The 20,542-nt window shown below is 36.1% G+C and overlaps 1 protein-coding gene across 1 annotated transcript in view; it reads left to right on the forward strand.

Moving 5' to 3' along the window:
* LOC108716186 (CUB and sushi domain-containing protein 1-like) overlaps positions 1-20,542 on the forward strand; it is an 882,106-nt gene that overhangs the window by 583,893 nt on the left and 277,671 nt on the right. The window contains exons 11-12 of the mRNA XM_041563770.1: positions 13,699-13,802; positions 14,639-14,751. Of these exons, the coding sequence (XP_041419704.1) occupies positions 13,699-13,802; positions 14,639-14,751 (217 nt within the window). The remainder of the gene's footprint in view (positions 1-13,698; positions 13,803-14,638; positions 14,752-20,542) is intronic.

Consider the following 20,542-nt stretch of genomic DNA (forward strand, 5'->3'; position numbering starts at 1 on the left):
TCTTTTTTCTATATTGTATTGATGTGCGTAAAACTATATTTGCTTTCTTCAGAGCTGCTATTTACTTCAGTATTAAGTGATTTATTCCATTCTATTTCTCCTACACTACACATTTACAGCCCCAGCACACAAAACACACAAGCCCACAATCAAAAGTACACAGCTGTCCATAGCACTCATTTTCTAAGTTCCAAAATCCATTAATGGCATCCCTATAGCAGTAGTTTGCAGTGTTGGCCTGCCCTTCCTTGGGGTTCACAGTTGTAGAAGAGAAAGACCTTGTGGCCAATTCTGGTAAACTTTGAGGTTTAAGTTGGAAATAACTGGATCTTTGTTATGGACATTGTTTCATAAACATGGGTTAAGGGAAGAAATGTGGGTCAACCAAATGTTTGACAAAAAAGGGTCCTAAACTCAAAAAAGGATCTTTGTCCTGTGATGTGTAAAGTTAAATCTAAAGTTAATGCATGGTTATTAATTTGTGCCTTGTAATTAATGTTAACTAAACCATCATAATGCATACTGGCTAGGGATGTAGCGAACCACCGCCGATGTGTTCGCGAACGCCGTTCGCGAACACCGGCAAAATTTGCGAACAGTTCGCGAACTGTTCGCGAACTGTTCGCGAACTTCGATCATCCGAAAATCGTTCGATTCGAACGATCGAAGGATTGTAATCGTTCGATCGAACGATTTTCGTTCGAGTCGAACGATCGAATGATTTCATTCGATCCAATGCTTCGATCGTTCGATTCGAACGAAAATCCTTCAATTTTAGCGCTCGAATGGTCGAATGGTCGAACGATTTTGACGCGAACGCCTATTGGCGAACGTCGCGCGACGTTCGCGAACTTGCGGCGGACGCGAACAGCCGATGTTCGCGCGAACAAGTTCGCCGGCGAACAGTCCGCGACATCCCTAATACTGGCAACAAACTAAATTCATCAGATTTAAGCAATGTTAGAAAGACACCTTACCAAGAAAACCCCAGGTCCTGGGTAATAAATAACATAGTTTAATTATGCTGCATTGTTATGGTAAAAAATAAGCGAAAATATTATCACACTTTAAAACAAGAGCTATGGTATATCAGGTACACTATTTACACATTTATTAGCCATGTAGCATCTTGTTTATATGTATGTATCAAAGCTTCAGTTTATTTATCCATGGCTACAACATTCATGACACATGGGGTGTTCAAGATATGAACTGCCAGGTAAAAATAAAGCAGGGCTTGCCATAGCTAATATAATGATTTTGAACTACCCAGATATATTTACTAATGAGAGATACTAATTTCACTTTTTACATGACAGCTTTGGTGTGAGTGCTCGCAAATTATTTTATGTGTGCAGTCAGAGCGACAGTAAAACCATATAAAATTATATGAGACTTTAAGTTGAGCAACTCAATTCAATCTGCATAATGTAAATCTGTGGCACAGAAATGCATCCACAATCTTTCCTTCTGCTCTTTCTGCTGAAGCATGGATGATTTGCATCAATTTATACCTAGCTTCAACCTGAAGTGATCAAAACGATTTGTTTCAAATGATTGGACATTGTGGTGGGAGTCGAATTACTGCCAGTTTGTTCATTTTTATTTGAAATGTCCGTGTTTCCTTTTACATCTGTGTGTTCATTTCACAAAAGACTATTTTCCTTTTTCAGTTTTGTATTGCTATGGGTATATAAGAGATGTTGGTAATTATCTTGTACAATAAAATCTCTTTAAAACTTAAAACTGAATTGCATAGTGGATCTATGTCTCTTTAACCTTTGCCTGCCATACACGTACACCATGGCTTTAACTGCCAAGGACGTACTATAAAGATAGATTATCTCTACATCGCCGGTTTTAGCTGCCTCTGCAGAGAGTGGGCAGCATTGACAGCCCCCTGGGCAACGAGGCTGGGGGGATGTCATGTCAGTCCTGCGACAGGATTGTCGCAGGGCTAACCTAAAAGCAGCAAATGCAGCAGATTGCATGTCTGCTGTGCTGCTCGTCTTCCTCCTCCAATCTGCCCACGCACTTCCTGCTTGCCAAGACACTGCAGATACGCTGCCCCCGAAACTAATAGCACAAATGCAGTGTCTATGTTTTGGGACCCCTATATGCCACATACTTAGGTAAACCAATACATATTGGCCATCAAACTGTTCAGTGGACTCCTGGCATTCATATTTAGGATGTTTTACCTAATGATGTGTGGGAGATATGATGCTGTAGATTGGAAACTTTGAGGTCTTTTTCAAAAAATTCACCAATTTCTATAAAAAAATATAACTTTGGGAAAGAATTGCAACTTGGTAGTTTGAAGTACATAGATATATTTACCCATTTTTGATTGCCCAAATCCGGTCTTTCTAATAATATATAGTTTTCTAGGGTAAACCTATTGTTAGTGGAATATTTGGCCCTGAAATCAGAGGTACACCGTTTTGTGGAGTGGTGCTTTGAAATTTGGTAGTGTACTGCTTAGAGATGTTGACCTATACAAGTGAGAAATCTCCTTAAAACTATTTATATTTGGTATTGGCGCGTTCAGGAGACATAGAACTTTCCAAATCTGCTCTGTTCTTGTACATACAACAAATTGTGTTTCTGATCTATGTAATTGTACTATTTGAAACAATGATTTTTTTAAATTTATTAGACACTATGAAGCCTAGAAAATTGTAGCATATTTTATATATATATATATATATATATATATATATATATATATATATATATATATATATATATATATATATAAAGTTTTTCGCGTGTATGCACTCTTACCAGATTTGTAGTTACTTCGGGTGCGTGGGTCAATATTGGTATACAAAATGATTGAAGGACTCGCACACCATTCTTCAGTGAATAAAACTGTGTTATTTTATTCTTTTATGCATTTCCAACGTTTTGGCCCCCATTTGGGCCTTTATCAAGGATACAGTGCATATGTTAGTGTGGCTTATTTATAAACCATTTGAAATTGGCGCCAAGTATGACGTCATAGACAGTGCCAGACATTCCAAAAAGTACATATCATTGTACAGACTTAAAAATGCAGTACCTAAAATCCACTGGCATCTTGTGGTGGATTTTAGGTACTGCATTTTTAAGTCTGTACAATGATATGTACTTTTTGGAATGTCTGGCACTGTCTATGACGTCATACTTGGCGCCAATTTCAAATGGTGTATAAATAAGCCACACTAACATATGCACTGTATCCTTGATAAAGGCCCAAAGGGGGGCCAAAACGTTGGAAATGCATAAAAGAATAAAATAACACAGTTTTATTCACTGAAGAATGGTGTGCGAGTCCTTCAATCATTTTATATATATATATATATATATATATATATATATATATATATATATATATATATATATATATATACACTTTATGTTCCTCCTCACTATATCCCAACATCTCTGGTTTTTACACATACAAGCGATTTTTGTAGCTTGTTTGGTTGCCTAGCAACGTCCCTTGGTGCCATTTTCTCACTGTTGGGGGTTTAAATTCTGTGGGTTTGTTTGATGCCTGAATGTTTGTTTGTTTTTCCCTCCTGACGAAGATCCCTGTGGGGGATCGAAACGTTGAGCTTCAATAAAGATTTTTTCAATCTGGAATTTGTCGCAAATCCTGTGAGTGCCGCTATCTGCTACATTTGACTTTATTATATATTGGCAGGCACCCAGGTTTTCAATATTGGAAACGGTGTGCACCTTGGGACAGTGTATATATATATATATATATATATATATTATATATATATATATATTGTTTTTCTGGGTAAACTAAAAGCCCCCCTTCCACGGGAGTTTGCCGTGAATTCGCACCTGCCGAATAAATTCGCCCATCACTATAGTTCATATATCATATCAGTTTAGAATTTGCTTTACACCAAATAGAACAAAATCTGTGAGAGCATGGCATTTGTAAAAGTCTAATTTATTCAGACAAATCAATCAAAGCTTGTGTTATGACATTGCCAACTTTAATTTAAATGTCAAAATGTAACCAAAGATCAGAGGAACAATGTAAAATAAATATGAAAGTTTTATTTAGGATAATATGATTTACCGCTGTTTTTCTCAGAACTTTTATCTTAACAAAATTTAATATGTAATTGAAAATAGAGAAGCTACTACATGCTTGATATGTTTTTCATCCTCAATTTGGTCTGAGACATTACTTACCTTTGCTTCTGAAAGCTGATGTTAGATATTTGTAAATAACAAAATGTCCGGGATAGGTAGGGGGTGCTGAGGAGGCAGAGGGAGAGAAGGTGAGACTTTCAGGCAAGAGCTATACAAGAGAAAGCAGACCCTGCGGCTGCAGGGGGCCCAGGAGTTACAGTATAGAGGCCCCCTGAGGCCCTACTCTACGTGACAACGTAGAGTTAGGGTCAGACTGAATAGAAGGAAAAGAAGGAGTGGACAATGTACTAGATTGAACAGAGCAGGACGGACTGGAGTAAGATGGTGCAGGCAAAGCTTCAGAACCAGGAACAGATCAGGAGTGGATAATGAATAGTGCAGGACAGAGCAGGAGAGGATGGAGAGGGTGAAGACCAGTGCTGACAGAGCAGGACAGGATAGAGCAGGCAAAGACTAGGACAGGATGGAGCAGATGAAGACTCCTAGATAATACAGGATGGTGTGGTGCGGGTGTAGGATCAGGTCAGATTAAGGATGAGCAAAAGGACTGAAGCAAGGCAGACATGCTTGGATAGCAGAGAACACTTGCCAGGACTTTAACAAGACTGGAACAGGGCCAGAACAAGGGTGAACAAGAACAAGGCAATGACAAGGAAAGAGCAGTATCAGAGCAGGAAGACTGGAGCTTGACAGAAAGGGTAAGAACCAGGAAACAAGACACAAACTAGGCAAGACAATAAAGGAGCAGGTGAACCAGAGCAGGGATTGTGCCTCAGTGCTCAGAGTAGGCCAGTGTTCAGGCACTGGTAGTGAGTAGGTCTAATATAGGGCAGGGTCAGTCCTGATTAGCTGACCCTGACCCACCAATAAGGATGCTGTGGTGAAATGCTAAACCTGAGATCCAGCAGAAGAGCAAATGAGAACTTGCTAGCTACTCTCCTGTCCCAATGGTTAGGGCCAGCAGTGCCTAACACCGACTCATTTTAAGAAAATTATATATTTTTTGGCTTTATTTAATGTTTAAATGTTTTTTGTAACCATCAGGTAGGGTGATTCAAATGATATAAAACCCATTTCTGGAAAACCCAAGGTCCCAAGCTTTGTGGATAATAAATCCCATTTGTGTATTTATACATATACAGTACACTAATGCACAAACATGTATATATATTCAGTGCATACATATGCAAATCTAAATGTAGTCCTAGATATTTTGCTTATTCAAAAATTATTTAAGACCCTAATTTCATTTAGGTCTCTGTTACACTTTAATTTAATGTATAGCTTGCATTCATGATAATTGTGGCCAAGTGTATAAAATATCGCAGTGGTCTGATTACAATGTTCTTTTTATCACCTCTCTTTGTAATTTATCCTTAATAATATGCTTCATTGTGGTACTGTATGAAATGCTTTCACTAAAAATATAAATGTATTTTTTATTATTTATCTAATAAAAATGTATGCAAAAATGAAGCACGCCCCACCATTTATACTTTTGTGGAGACTACAGTATATTGGTGTACAGATAAGGCTTTGTGATCCTGTTAACTAACTCACACAAACAAGTTTTAAACATAGAGTAGCTTTAATTTCTTTGTTTCCCTGTTTACTTCAAAAAATATAACAATGAGCAGATGTTTATTAATTAAAACAATAGACAAAACATATGTTTAGCACAAGCCTTATTGAAGGAACTTATGTTCAACAACGGGTATACTGCTCTTTTGAAAGGAAGTCCATGCTACCATCAAACCTGGTGACCTGTTCTCAACTTTTTAAATCAGTTATTAAATATTTAAACTGTAAGAAACAAAATTACTGTTTGTAAGCTAAACATAATTACATACAGTAGCTAATTTGGGTTGAAAAAAGACAAACTTTCAACCCTTCCAAATAAAACATATATAGGGGCATATTTATCAAGGGTCAAATTTCAAATTGAAAAAACTTCAAAAAGACCAATCGAAATTAAGTTGGTTTATTTTGGGGTTGAATAGGTCAGTTTTCGATCGAATAGGTCCATATTCGGCCAAATTTTAATTGTACGAATTGAAGGAATAGTGCATTAAATCGGATTAGATAAGATTCATATTTACACTGGGTACTTACAGTCTCCCAAATGCAATTCCTCACAAATGCCTTTTCGGTTTTAAACGCCATAAGGTTTTTAACGCTGCTTAACGCATGCAACACTCGCACGCTCGCTTATGACTCTCAGAGAAAAAGCTTTCAAAGCACAGAACACAAAGCCTGATCAGAATTTACCTGATTAACTCCTCCCCTTAATTAGCAGACAGAGGGAAAGAGAGAAAAACAATGCTGTTTGCTAACAGCAGTAAAACAACCCCTTATTAACTTTTTTTTTTTTTAAAACAAAAGTTCCCCTAAGAAACAATTTCAGGATTTAACACAAAAAGAAAATAAATGCACTAAATGTATCTACCAGTTAACCCCAAACAGAGAAAGAAAAAGATGTTTGTCTCAGTCAGATACACTCAGGGCACACAGCAGTCAGTTTTTCGCACTTACTTGGGGTCATTTATCAACACTGGGCAAATTTGCCCATGGGCAGTAACCCATGGCGACCAATCAAATTGCTGCATTCATTGTTCTACTTGCAGCTGGCTCTAAGAATCTAATCACTGATTGATTGCTATTGCTACTGACTTCTTGCACCCAGCACTCCCAGCATGCACAGCAAACACCAACGATTCAAGGTTTTTAACGCTGCGTAACACTTAATTCACATGCAACACTCGCTTAGCAGCTCCCACACTCGCTTATGAGTCTCAGAAAAGTCAAAGCTTTCCCTAAACCATGATTCTGAACAATCTTTGTTTTCAGATCTTTTGAGAGAGTCAAACAGAAGGAGAGTCAAACAGAAGCACAACTTGCAATTGGCCACCTTAAGTACCTTTTCTCATTATTGCCTATGAAGTTCCAGACTTAACAAGCTAATCCAACCAATTTGGTGTTACCAGTAATCAATATTGAGCAGTATTGAGCAGTATTGAGCAGTGCTTTCAAATTAGCAAAATTACATTGGTACCCGCATTTTTGCACAGCCAGTTTTTCACATTTGATTTAATTTCATTCAACTGAATACTGCTTCACTAAAAAGCATTGCTCAGAAAATACCCCAGTACTCTGATGTTCCTGAGAAATGAAAGACATAGCACTATCTTTTTTGTTGAAAGTGGAGTAATTTATTATGCAGGCCGAGAGGGGTTCCCAAACTTTTATGTATATATACAGTACATTTGAATCCAATTTTGCATATGCAAATTAAGGGTGGGGAAAGGGAAACCTTTTTTACTTCCTTGTTTTGTGAAAAAAGTCAAGCGATTTCCCTCCCTGCCCCTAATTTACATATGCAAATTAGGATTCAGATTTGGTTAGGACGGGCAGAAAAATTCGGCCGAATCCGAATCCTGCTGAAAAAGGCCGAATCCTGGCCGAATCCCGAACCGAATTCTGGATTTGGTGCATCCCTAATATATACATATAGACAAATACAAGAGTCCTCTTCACTCAACCCATCATCAATAGACAGAGACATTTTGTGCATACTGCTACTGAAAAATGCCTTACCCTTTAAACAAAACAGAGATTGTTTGTCCATATATTGCAATATATTTAAGCTGGCCAACTATGTCAAAAGCATCCCGTATCTGGCCAGTCCTACACTAAAATTGCATTTGAATAATTAAATTAGTGATTCATTCATTCAATTAGTCCCTTTGTAAAATGTATAATGAAGCAATATAATTTTTTTTTTTGTGCAGGGTAGCACACCGCTTTAACTATGTGCATGGAAAAAAACGTATGTAGCATTCAAAAAGACCAGCAACACTGGGAGTTTTGATGAAACAAGTCAAAAATTTGTATTTTGAAGTGCATATACAGCCAACGTTACGTTTCGGTCCCCTCTGGGACCTTTCTCAAGGCAACCACACCCACATTACAACAAAGTTAAATAGCCAGTGGTGATTAATCAATTAAGGGAATGACATCACCTTATTAAAGTGACTAGTGCATCTGATATTGTAATTATTGTGATCTAATACATTCATATGTCTCAAAGTGCATGTGCATTATCACTAATAATTTAAAGGTGAATAAGATACCATGTACATTTATATTAAAATTCATGTGTTACTTGCTTATATAAAAGTGAATAGTGTAATAAATATGATAAGATAAATAAAACAATTGTTACATTCAATTCATATTTCATCATTTTAGCAAGACAGTTCAAATGCCATCCCTGTGACTATGTTGTTATTAAGCGGTTTTTTACTTAAATTTTTGAATAAGGGAAGATTTGTTATATATGAAGAAAACTTTTTACAAAGTATTTCTATCGAGTCCAATGCAACCCATGTTCAAAGCATAATGATCCTATCAACATAGTCTCCAAATACATATCATACACCTCCATCTGTATAATGTATCGCCTATCCTGTAAAAAACAGTTCAATTGTAATGCACCATTCAGACCCCTGGGGGACACACAGTCCAATTCAAAAGTCCAAAAAGCCTCCCTTTGGAGTAACATGCGGTCAATAGTTCCTCCTCTATAGGCAAACATTTGAAAGATGAAGCTGGATGTTTAGCTTGTAACCAGTGTTGGGCTACCGGTTGTTTGGATATATCCTGTTTCGTATTCTGTCTGGGTTTAAGGTCTAGTGCTGCACGGATAGTAGAGCGATGCATACTAATTCTCTCCCATAATTGTTTATTTGTTTTCCCGCTGTAAAGGAGTCCACATGGGCATTTACTTATGTAGACCACATTGCGTGAGATGCATGTGAGCCTATGCTTGATGAGGTATAATTTACCGGTATGTGGATGAAAAACATTTTCCCCAGTAATAAGCATATTGCACATTACACAATTGCCACACTTAAATGAACCAGTTTTCTGCATCCCCCATTGCATTGTATTGTATTTGCTTAACGGATCGGCAGATGATGGCAGTTTCTTAAGGTTCTTGTTTATTCTGTGTCCAAATAGGATTCAGCTTCTGTTGACTGCTGTTAATTCCTTATCCCTTTTCACAACCAGCCAGTGCTGTAATACAGAATCTATTATCAAGGGGGTACGTACGTCATATGTGGTAGTGTAATATAGTACATTTTCATTGCTCTTGCTCATCCCATCCTGGTTAATTTTTCCCTTTAACACCTCATTCCTATCCAAGGACAGAGCCCATTGTTTGGCTTCCTCAATCAAGTGCACAGGATAACCTCTCGCCAAGAACTGAATGGCCATTTTATCCAAAGCTATACTTCTCTCCCGACCATTACTCGTGATGCTTATGGCACGCAGAATTTGTGATTTTGGGAGTGAGTGGAGGAGGTGTTTAGGGTGGCTGCTACTGTAGTGAAGCAAGGTATTCCTGTCGGTGGGCTTTTGGTAGAGTTTGGTCTGTAGACAATTTAACTCCCAATCCTTGTGCACCAGTACATCCAAAAATTGGATGGATTCCATATACATATACATATATTTTTTTTAATTTTTTTTTTGATGGCTATACAAAGTTTTCAGTAATCAGTGCAGAGTGGCTAAATATACTTGAAATTATCCTATATTTATAGAATTCTTAAGATATAATGCAAGATTTTTTTTCCAAGACTAGATGATGCACAGATAAATCAATTTTATAATCTAAGAATGCAGGCTGGATTCCGAATTATTCCCATTAATCTGTCTTTCCTTGAATAGTATCTGCAAGAATACAACCATAATATAATGAGTCTTTCAAATGCGTATAGTAACAATGAAAACTAAACCGACTGTCTCACTTATTCTTGTAATGCATGTCTGTATAACTGAAAGATTCTCAAAAAAGTATATACAACATGTACACGACTCATAGACACAAGTTTTTAGCAAACATTATAACCTGAAGTGAAGGGCAATAATATTGACATGTGATATATTCCACATGTAAATATCTCTACTCTGAATACTCCAGACTATATTCACATTGATAATGCACTGGTATACCATAGGTTTTATTGTATCCTAATGTATAAATTATGTATACATTTTGCAGAAAATTTTATCTTGACCAACAAGGCAAAGTAAATAATAATTTAGGTTGACATTGTTGACACTGGAACAATTACATTTACATTTATAAGTTGACTACTGTCAACTTGACAGTAGTCAACTTATAAATGTAAATGTAATTGTTCCCTTTACTAGTAGATTGCATATTAATTGCATGTCTTTCCATTGTTCATTTGCGTCATTGGCTAATTTATAGCCTTCCTAAGTGTTGTTTACCAAAACTGTAGCAGAAATCTGTACCAGGCAAAATGGATTTTTAGCCCTCAGGTCAATGCCCTTTTTATATATGTAATATTTTATCTTTAGCACTTTAGATACTAACTGATACTACCTATAGTTGCAAAATCTGTTATCCACAATGATTCCAAATCTTACTCAGTACAATTCCATTCAGTACAATTCCATTCATTCATAGCATTCTTGTTATTTTAGCCTAACTACATGACCTTGCTTTTATCAATGTTGATCCTCATTTGCCAGTTTGCTGCCAATTCATTCAAATTACTCAAATCACGCTGTAAAGTGAAAATATCCTGCAGGGAGCCTATAGTTTTGTATAATTATTGTCATCAGCAAAATTAGGCATAGAACAAACCATGCCATGTTCTTTATAAACAAATTAAAAAGCGAAGTACCAATGACAGACCCTGAGGTACTGCACTAGCAACATAGTTAGAACTAGGAAATGTTATGTTAATCACTATTGTTTGTAATCTTTTCAGAAATTTCTCTGTCCAAGTACAAATACTATGTTCAAGGCTAATATTCCCTAATTTAACAAGTAATCTTCTAAAGAACATCACTACAGGTCCAAGCTCTACATTTCTGCTCACCTCCTCCAAGAAGTCAATTACAGTTGTCTGACAAGGTTGATTGTGAATTGCAGTACTGTTCTTTGAATATGTCCAATATTTTTTTTTCTTACTACCCCCTCCAAAAGCTTTCCACAGTACAGATGTAAGACTAAAGGTGGCCATAGACGAAAAGATCCGCCCGTTTGGCGACATCGGCAAACAAGCAGATCTTTCCCCGATATGCAACTAACCGGCATGGCTATATCGGGGGTAATCTGAACGTTCGGCCGATCGATCAGATTACACTGAGAACGCAATGGGCTCCGGTGGGATCGGTCGGGACTAAATCAAACCTGTCCGATCGACCAAACGACTGATCTTCGCCGGATGAAAAATGATGGGACTCTCCGCGCACAGTCCGAAAATCGTACGAATCCTCGATTCATACGATAAGATCTTTGCATCTATGGCCTCCTTAAGAGGATAGTCTTTTGAATAATGGCACTGGGGAGTAAAGCTAAGCTTTATTAGTACCCTAAACATTTGTTTACATCCACATATTTTAGTCTTCTTGAAACTTTTACCTTGTGTGCCAACCAGTCTCCTATTATTACATTAATTGAATTAGGTCTATTAAAAAGCAAGTCTTCATTAACTGGTTTCTTGTTGGTTTATATAGAACAGAAAAATGTTTAATACCATTTCTTTCTTTTTATATGCATCTGTCAATTTACCTGCCTACTTCCAAGGGTCCTATTTTATCTTGCTAAATGGTTTTTGCGATTTGTTTTATAATTCACAGCAATGACCTTTCTGTTTTACATTTTTCTTACCTGTAGTTTTGAATGCACAATTGGACCTTATAGTTTTTTTAAAATATAATTTAAGACATTTGATGTGCCCTCTGCGTTTAAAACTATGACAAGAGTGTACCAGTTAGTATGCTTCAGAAATATCTTTATACTATAAAAATGTATATGTTACTCTTTGCATCATAAGCTTAAAGATCATAAACACTACTGCACAAATGCTCATCACACTAGAGCTAAAGATACGTTTTGTTTTATTAATCATTACAAGTTCTAAAAGGGACTCTTTTCTAGACACTTCATGATGTGTACAAACCCATGTTTCTTCTGGCTTAACCCATTAAGCTATTCATTCTAGCCAATTGGAACTGTATAAAATCCTAACGTGACCATTTTGTGAAGCTTTTTCCATTCATAATAGTAGTTAGGCCTCGTTCTCTGGGAGGTTTGTAGACCAATGAGACTTAATCTTAAGTCTTGAAATTTCTACACATTGGGGGTTATTTATCAAATGGCAGAAAATGGGCACGCACTCCAGGAGCCATTCCGTGCCGATAAAAGAATCTTTATTCGAAAGAGCCAAAACAACAGTCTTAAAGCATTTCGTATCCAAAGACACTTAATCATAGGTCCCTATGATTAAGTATCTTTGGATACAAAACGCGTAGGACCATTGTTTTAGCTCTTTTGAATAAAGATTCTTTTCTCGGCACAGATTGGCTCCTGGAGTGATTGTCCATTTTCTGCCATTGTCTACATTACACAGGTTTTGGGGCGATGCACCCAAGCCACGAGATGCCATCGGTGAACGGGGTTGATTTTCTTCCGATAATCTATACGTTTTGGCTTAACTTTATGCTTTTGATAAATTACGACTTTGCCTGTATGTGATAGACCTGGGGTTTATACACCCAGGTCCAACTTTGCACTGGGAGAGCCATATTTGAAAATTTGATTAATCAATGTCTTGTCTAAAAAAAAAAAAAAAAAAAAAAGGGAATTTATCTCAATATTTTCTGCTACAAACTCTCTTCAAATCCACACTGGTTTTTTATGCTTATTTATTATTAAATTTTCCCGAATATTTACTCTGCGGAAAAAATCTGATTTTTACCATTTTTTCATCAGATCAGAATTTTGCGGGGTTTTTTTTTCAGAATTTTCACCCGAAAACTTCAGGGTACAGGTATTGCACAAAAACCCAGCGCACATCAAAAAAGCATTGGAAATTCTCCCATTGATTTATATGCAACCTCAACAGGTCTGAGATGCCGGATTTTAAGATTCTGACTTTTACATCCTCAGGGTTTAATAAAGTCCAAAAAAATCTGTGATTTTTTAAAAGTCAGATTTTATTAAAAAAAAAAATCACAAATTTTTCCGTGATTTTTGCATTCAGAGTTTAGTAAATAACCCCCATAGTCTCTACTATGTGCAGTCCTTGCTAATTCGTTTAGTGCCAGGTTCCCACATAAAGTGAGATTGCAGATATTGTTAAATCCCTTTGCTCCTCCTAAAACATTCAAACCTAAAACATTTTAAAAAATTTTACTTTGTCATTTGCATTATTCATTGCAGCATTATGATTATAGTTACTGTTAGACAGGCTTCATTGTAATAATGGTAATTTATTATCAGGAATACTATCTCACCCCATCTTCTCCCCATGTCTCCAGTCTAATCCCTTGTTTTTATTTACACATCTCCTTAAACTGCTATAATCCCTCCAACCTATCTCTTGCATAGTCTTGCATTATCCAGTCTCTTTAACTGAAGTATTTAATTCTATTACACAGATAAAAGTGTAAAATATATAATTTGCATAACATGTAAATGTTTTTCATCCTTCATAGGTGATCAAGCTTTCTTTTGAAGTGTTTGAACTGGAAAGGGGTTATGACACCTTAACCATAGGGGATGGAGGAAAAGTAGGTGATACACGATCCGTTTTATACGTGTAAGTATATGATCTGTGAAAAGAGTCACAACCATATAAATATGGCAAATATAAATATAGTACTAAAAAGTTTAGAGATTCGTGGAAAAAAATCTAAATTTGATAGTAAATGGACCCCCTATTAATTATATTGCTGATTAACCACAAAGTACCATCTATATATTGAATAAAGTACCCCCTCTTGAAAAATAAAAGGATACTATAAGTTAACAAGGTGTTCCATGACCATATATGTAGACGTATACATATATTTATACATATCATGGAACTCCAACCTTAGTGCATTGTTCAGAATAATTTTCCATTTGTACTTTTTTGTTCCGTTTTTTAACAAATAGTGCACAGTGCTATCTACTGAAAGCTGTCATATGTAACATATTTGGTCACATCCATTAGCCTTAATAAAAGTGTCAGTTCATTAATACTGTCCCAAATGTCAAAATCAAGTTGCTTGGAATACCTCCGATTCCTCAGTTCTGGCCACCTTCTTGTGACCAGAAGGTGTCCAGAGAAACATACCTTGTATAGTTTTTTTTTAAAAATTGGATCTGTAAATCTCAAAAGAAAAAAAATATTTTATTACTGCAGCACTTAATTTTGATGTTAAATGCCAATGTGCAGCTTTTAACCACCAAATCAAAGACTTACTATGTATTTTATCTGATGCTTATTTTTTGCTAATCGTCATGTAATTTGTAGTGAAACAATGTATATTATGTGACATGAACTGGTATAACTTTATGTTTCACATTACTACTAATGTGAAATTGAAATATTGGCTGTCCTGAATACTACATTTCTTTTCAGTTTTTTTAAATTATATTTGATATATACAGACTGACTGGATCCAGTGTCCCTGACCTGATTGTGAGCATGAGCAACCAGATGTGGCTACATTTACAATCAGATGATAGTATTGGCTCCCCTGGATTCAAAGCTCTATTCCAAGGTATCTCTGTTCAAAAGATTTTCTGTGTCTTACTCTTACTCTTACTTGTTAACTGTTGTACTGTAGCAATGTAAGAAGGCAATTAAAAAAGCAAAATATGGCAATGCCCCATTATTCTTTGATTTCTGGCATGGTATCAAGAGAATGGCAAATTGCTGATGTATTTCCATTATTCAGTTCTCAGAGATAATTGTAGGCCATTTAGTCTGAAATCTGTGGTAGTATTTTTAAGGGGAAGTATGTTTGAAAAAGTACTGACCCATATTACTGCACCCTCCCATCAGTTACATCTGAAGTCTCATATGGAAATATAATAAAACATAACTTTTAATAACTGTTTAAAACTTTTTGTTTGTTCAGTCGCCAGCAATTAAAACCAGGGTTAGTGACAGGGAGGCAAATTGACCAGGGGCAAACAATTGGTCGGGAGTAGGGAAAAAGGATTTGTATGGGATATTAGTTATTCTGCCTGAAACAGTATAATATATCATATCCACAGGTATTACTAGGTAATGATTAGTGGTTTGGGAGATAAAATCATTAACCTTCCCAGGTTCAAATCCATCACCCATGTGAGATCCCCTCCCAGGCAGTAAAAAAGCAAATCGACACGCAGTGTCTGTTTGAGCTATTGCTCTGTAGAAACTGTGTCTCAGGCACTTGGAGGATACAAGAACGCTTCCAAGGATCAATTAAATAGCCCACCCCTTCACCCACAGCATAAAAAGGCTAATCCACATGTGGTGTCTGTATAGATTTTAAGTCTGCGTGTTCTTAGCCTAAGGCACTTGATCGAACAAAAAACTGCCCAACAATCCATTCCCCAGCCAACCCCTTCACCCACAGAGTATCCCCTCCCGGATCGTGAATAGTTGCCCCTTAATTGGTCTGTAATGGCGCCCTGCCTAACCAGTTTCTAAAAATGCGCGTTTCGCCCCCAAACAGCGGGCTTTATCAATGTTGTACCAATCAGTGCATAGTGTGTCATATGACCCCCATCAACAGTGATCCTATTGGCTGTTATGGGGACACTGGCAGTGACTTCAGGTGCAATGTATCGCATCCGTTTTGTCTGCCTTGCGTGTCCCTAAATTTGTTACAAATCTGAAACAGCAAGTAGGAATATCATAATAGAATATAAATGTTGCTAATTGTCCTTGGATTGAGATACATTGGAAATCGTGTTATATTATGGAGTCTATTATGAATGCTGCTTTGAGCCCTCTATCAAAAAAAAACCATATAATTTTTTTCCTTCTGTTGTGTATAAATGGACTTCTGTATCAGTCTTCCTGTTTTCAGCATAAACCTCCAGGGCTAGAGCATGAGCATGTTCAATTTGTTCCTTTCTCTCTCCCCCTCCCCTACCTGCTATAATCTGAGCCAAAAGCTATGATTGACTCAGGCAGGAAGTGATGTAACACTAAGCTAATAACACTAATAACAGACAGCTGCTATTCTAAAGAAACAGAGAGAGCTTCTAGAGATGTTTACTAAGGTATGGTAAAGCATTCTGAAGAGTAAATATAGTCTTATAGCTTGTACTATTGTGGCTAATCTATTGGCAATAAACTGCTTTGGTAGCTTTCCTTCTGCTTTAAGAAATAAAATGTGTGCATTTGGGTGCCAGTTCATAGGAAGCACGTCACTGGAAAAATGTGGTAAGTGCAACTAAATTGGTAAATAGAATGTAATCATTAAACCATGGGGAAAGTTTGAGGTTTTATTATATTTATTTAAAAAATTTAATTTAAGCATGATCAAGTTGTTTTTTTTATGAGCTCAAGTTTCTTCTCTCATTCAATAGCACATGTATGAAAAACCCATACAGTATGTAAAAAAATGTATTTGATGAAATCAAATAGAAAGAGGTTATAAGTAGTGATGGGTGAATTTGGGCCAGCAAAAAAATCATTAAAAATCGTGAAATTGGAAAGTTCACAAAAAATCTTTTTCGAAGTTTTCACAAAAAAAATTGAGCAATTTGAACGTTTTCGTGAAAAAATCGAGCAATTCGAAAGTTTCACTAAAAAAATCGAGCAATTCGAACATTTTCACTGGAAAATAGAGCAATTCAAATGTTTTCACTAAAAAAAAAATCGAGCAATTCGAACGTTTTCACGAATTATATTAACCTTGCCTGGCCTTGGCTCTGATCTCTGCTCCCTCCTCGTCTTTACTGCGAGTATCCTAGATGTGTTCAGGTTCCCTGTCAATTCTGAAGCAGAAAGTCCTGGGCTCCAAAAGGGCATCGGTGAAGACCAGGGTCATTAGGGCTGACCTTGTTCACTGAAAGGTACTTGATAGCGGTCTCAGTGGGTTCCTTTTTAACTAGCATTACAACAACAACTTTACAAAAGTTTAACATTAAAACATATGTATGTATACCAGTGTACCAATGTATTGCCAAAGAATAAACAGGATCAATGATAACCACGCAGCACACATTTGGCAGATTTTTTCATATTTGCACGGTATTTGCAGTTGCAATTTTGCTTAAACATGTTCAGATGCCATATAGGTCAATGGGAAGTGTAACTTCAGCTTTTGAAATAAATGGTAATCAAGTTTTTTCTTCTTTAAACAATTATTTTAGCAATCACATTTTTTATTGTATTTGTATTTAATGAGATTAAACCATTTTCAATTTTCTTAACTATTGTTTTTTTTTTAATATTTCTACATACAGTATATAAATATTATAATGTCCATCAATTGCCCTAAACTTTTTTCTTGTCATGCTATTCCATGGTATGGACATGCAAGGATGCAAAGTGAACTATTCTTCATCCATGTTTTATTTGGAACACAGTAGCAGCTTTAAAATAACTGCTTTCAGAGCGTAAATTAAATAAAATCAACCAGAACTACCTAATTGCCTGCAATGTCCTGTAATTGCTACAGATATACATGCAAAAACATTTATAATTCATCCTGCCTTTTTTAAAATTTGGCTGAATATTATGCAAGAAAATAAAGTATTTTATATTTTTACCGAAAAGTAATCTTATAAGGCAGTTGTAATTCCCTTAAAGTAGATAATACTTGTTGACTTGAGAAAAGCTACAGGGATCTACAGTTCCTCTTCAAGCTACGTTTTCTGCTTCAAATGTCACAGTCTACTAGGATTTATTTTGAAACCTCAAATATAGACACAAAGAAGGAAAAGATGGCCTTAGGTGTCAAAGCTCTTTTAAAGTACCAGGGGATAAACAACATGAACAATCTATAAATTGTTGTTTTCAAGAACAAAAGAAGACCCTACGACATGCCAACCTACAAACTCGAAGCTCACGGTGCTTTAATGCCTGCTTTAATGCTTGCATTATGAGTAAAACCATGGTTTCTAATAACAAAACACCAGTATAAGGTCAGTATTATGCTCATTAAGCACTTTGCGTAGCAGATGAAAATATATCTACACATTTGTAAGATCCAAGAATGTTTCCAAGAAAAACTACTGTGAAATAACTAAACTAGTCATAGTCGTGCCCTTTATATATATTTTTCTATTTAGAAAACATGTTTAGCTTCTTTTAAAGGACAAGATGGCTTTACTGCCGTCTTCATTTTTAACTGATTCTTTTAACATGTATGTGAGTATTATTTCTATGTCAGCCAACAGCTTCTTCTCTTGTAGTTTATCAAAAGCTTCTTTTATAAGAATGGATTTGGAAGTATTGTTCAAAAGTCAGGAGCTTTAAAATGAATTCTTGACAGAAGATATTTCTCATTGCATTGGCTACAAAAGGAATATCACTTAGCAACTACAAATTAAACAATGTAGTTTTACTGTATTCTGCACTACAGAATACATTGACGCTTTATAAATTAAATATATTAAAAGGATACAGTAGTGCCTTAAATAACTCCAAGTTCTTCTAATGCATATACGTATTGCATATTGACCTCATAAAATATTACAGGTATGGGACCTTTTAACCAGACTCCTTGGGACCTGGAATTTTCTGGATAATGGATATTTCTGTAATTTAGATATTCCTGCCTTAAGTCTACAACAATTGATTTAAACAGTATTAATTATATCTAAGTTTGGATCAAGTACAAGGAACTGTTTTATTAGTAAAGACAAAAAAGGAACTATTTTAAAAAAAATTAATTATTTGGATGAAATGGAGTCTATGGCAGATGGCCTTCCTGTAATTTTAAGCTTTCTGGATAATGAGTTTCCGGATAATGGATACCATGGATCAAATGGAAATTGCCCAATACTATGTTAGACCTACAGTATATAAAACAGCTAAGCTATTTTATTTAGTATCGTATAATATATCCAAGTGCAGTTATCAGTATTCTGACTTTACAGTTTTACAACATGTATGTCATTATTTACATTCTGCTTCTTGTATATGCAGCAGTGTGCATTTTTGAAATATATTAATAGCACAGATGGCACACATATACACATATACAAGGATTGCGGCACTCACAGGGTTTTAGTGAAAAAAACAAAAAATTTTTATTATTAAGCCTCAAAGTTTCGATCCCCCACAGGGATCTTCGTCAGGAGCAAAAACAATTTCAACATGCTGTATCCAATGTTTCGGTCCCAATCGGGTTGGGACCGAAACGTTGGATACAGCATGTTGAAATAAAACACATTATTTGAAGAAAAACTGGAGTGCTGGTCCTTTCCAAAATACAGATTACCCGTGCACCCAGGAAATAAGCAAAGTTAGAGTGCAAACACTTGCATACCTCCCAACTGTCTCGTTTTAGAGGGACAGTCCCTCTTTTGACAGTTCAACTTGCATTCCCCTCATTTGTACTGGAAAGTCCCGTTTTTCTCTGCACCGAACAGCCAGAAAAAGAAACAAAGTTTCTAACTTAATTGGCTTTTGGCAGAGAGCCCAGAACAGCTACAGCAGGAGATAAAGAAATAATTAATTGTAACAAGATAAGATAACAGGTCCCTTGGGAAACCTTGGACTTACAGCTTAAAGGACAATTCATCTTCATTAGCAAAACTGTAATAACTGAAAAAAAAACAAAGAAATATGTTCAAACTTTTATAACCTGCCAAATTTTGTAAAATGAACAGGGTAATTAGGTGGTGTGACCAAAAAAACGGGCGTGACCAAAAAAATGTCACCGCGCTAATGCTATATTACAAATCATCTGTAATACAGCTTACTTTGTATATCCTCTATATTTAGGCTATGCACAGTTATGCTCAAGCCCTTTGTAGAAGTCCCAGACACAATTCATGTCCAACTGCAAGATCTGCACCATGTACATCAAAAGTTCCTTACACAAGCGGAGTTTCTGCATTATAGATGCTTCCCATCATGTCAGTTCTGCCCTCTTTCAGGCATAGTAATATTAGCAATGTATATTGGGAATTGTAGTGTATTTTAGGATGTTGTGCAATTTATATATTAGATTATATTAGATAGTATCAGGGTGCAACAAATTCAAACACATCCTATTTAGCACACAGTTAATAAAGGGTAGTTGTGTATCAAGTCCTTTTGGCCTCTAGCTTCGTTTCCCAACTTTCATTGTCCTAATTCTTGAATGTACTGCCTCAGAAATAGATGCACAGTTTACTAAGATTAATTTAAACAGTTACTGGCCAATCAGAACTTGACACACAAACCTATGGGCAGCATTTATCTCAATACAATGGGTTAGGTTTATGTTATAGGGGCAAATTCACTAAAGGACGAAGCGCCTAACGCTATACAGTGGGCACATGTGTAGGGCAAAACAAAAATTTTATTTGCTGTTTTGAAGGTTTCCCAGGCTTGTGTAGTGATGCTACATATAC

The sequence above is a fragment of the Xenopus laevis genome, chromosome 5L (genome assembly GCF_017654675.1).
Source record: "Xenopus laevis strain J_2021 chromosome 5L, Xenopus_laevis_v10.1, whole genome shotgun sequence".
Taxonomy (NCBI): domain Eukaryota; kingdom Metazoa; phylum Chordata; class Amphibia; order Anura; family Pipidae; genus Xenopus; species Xenopus laevis.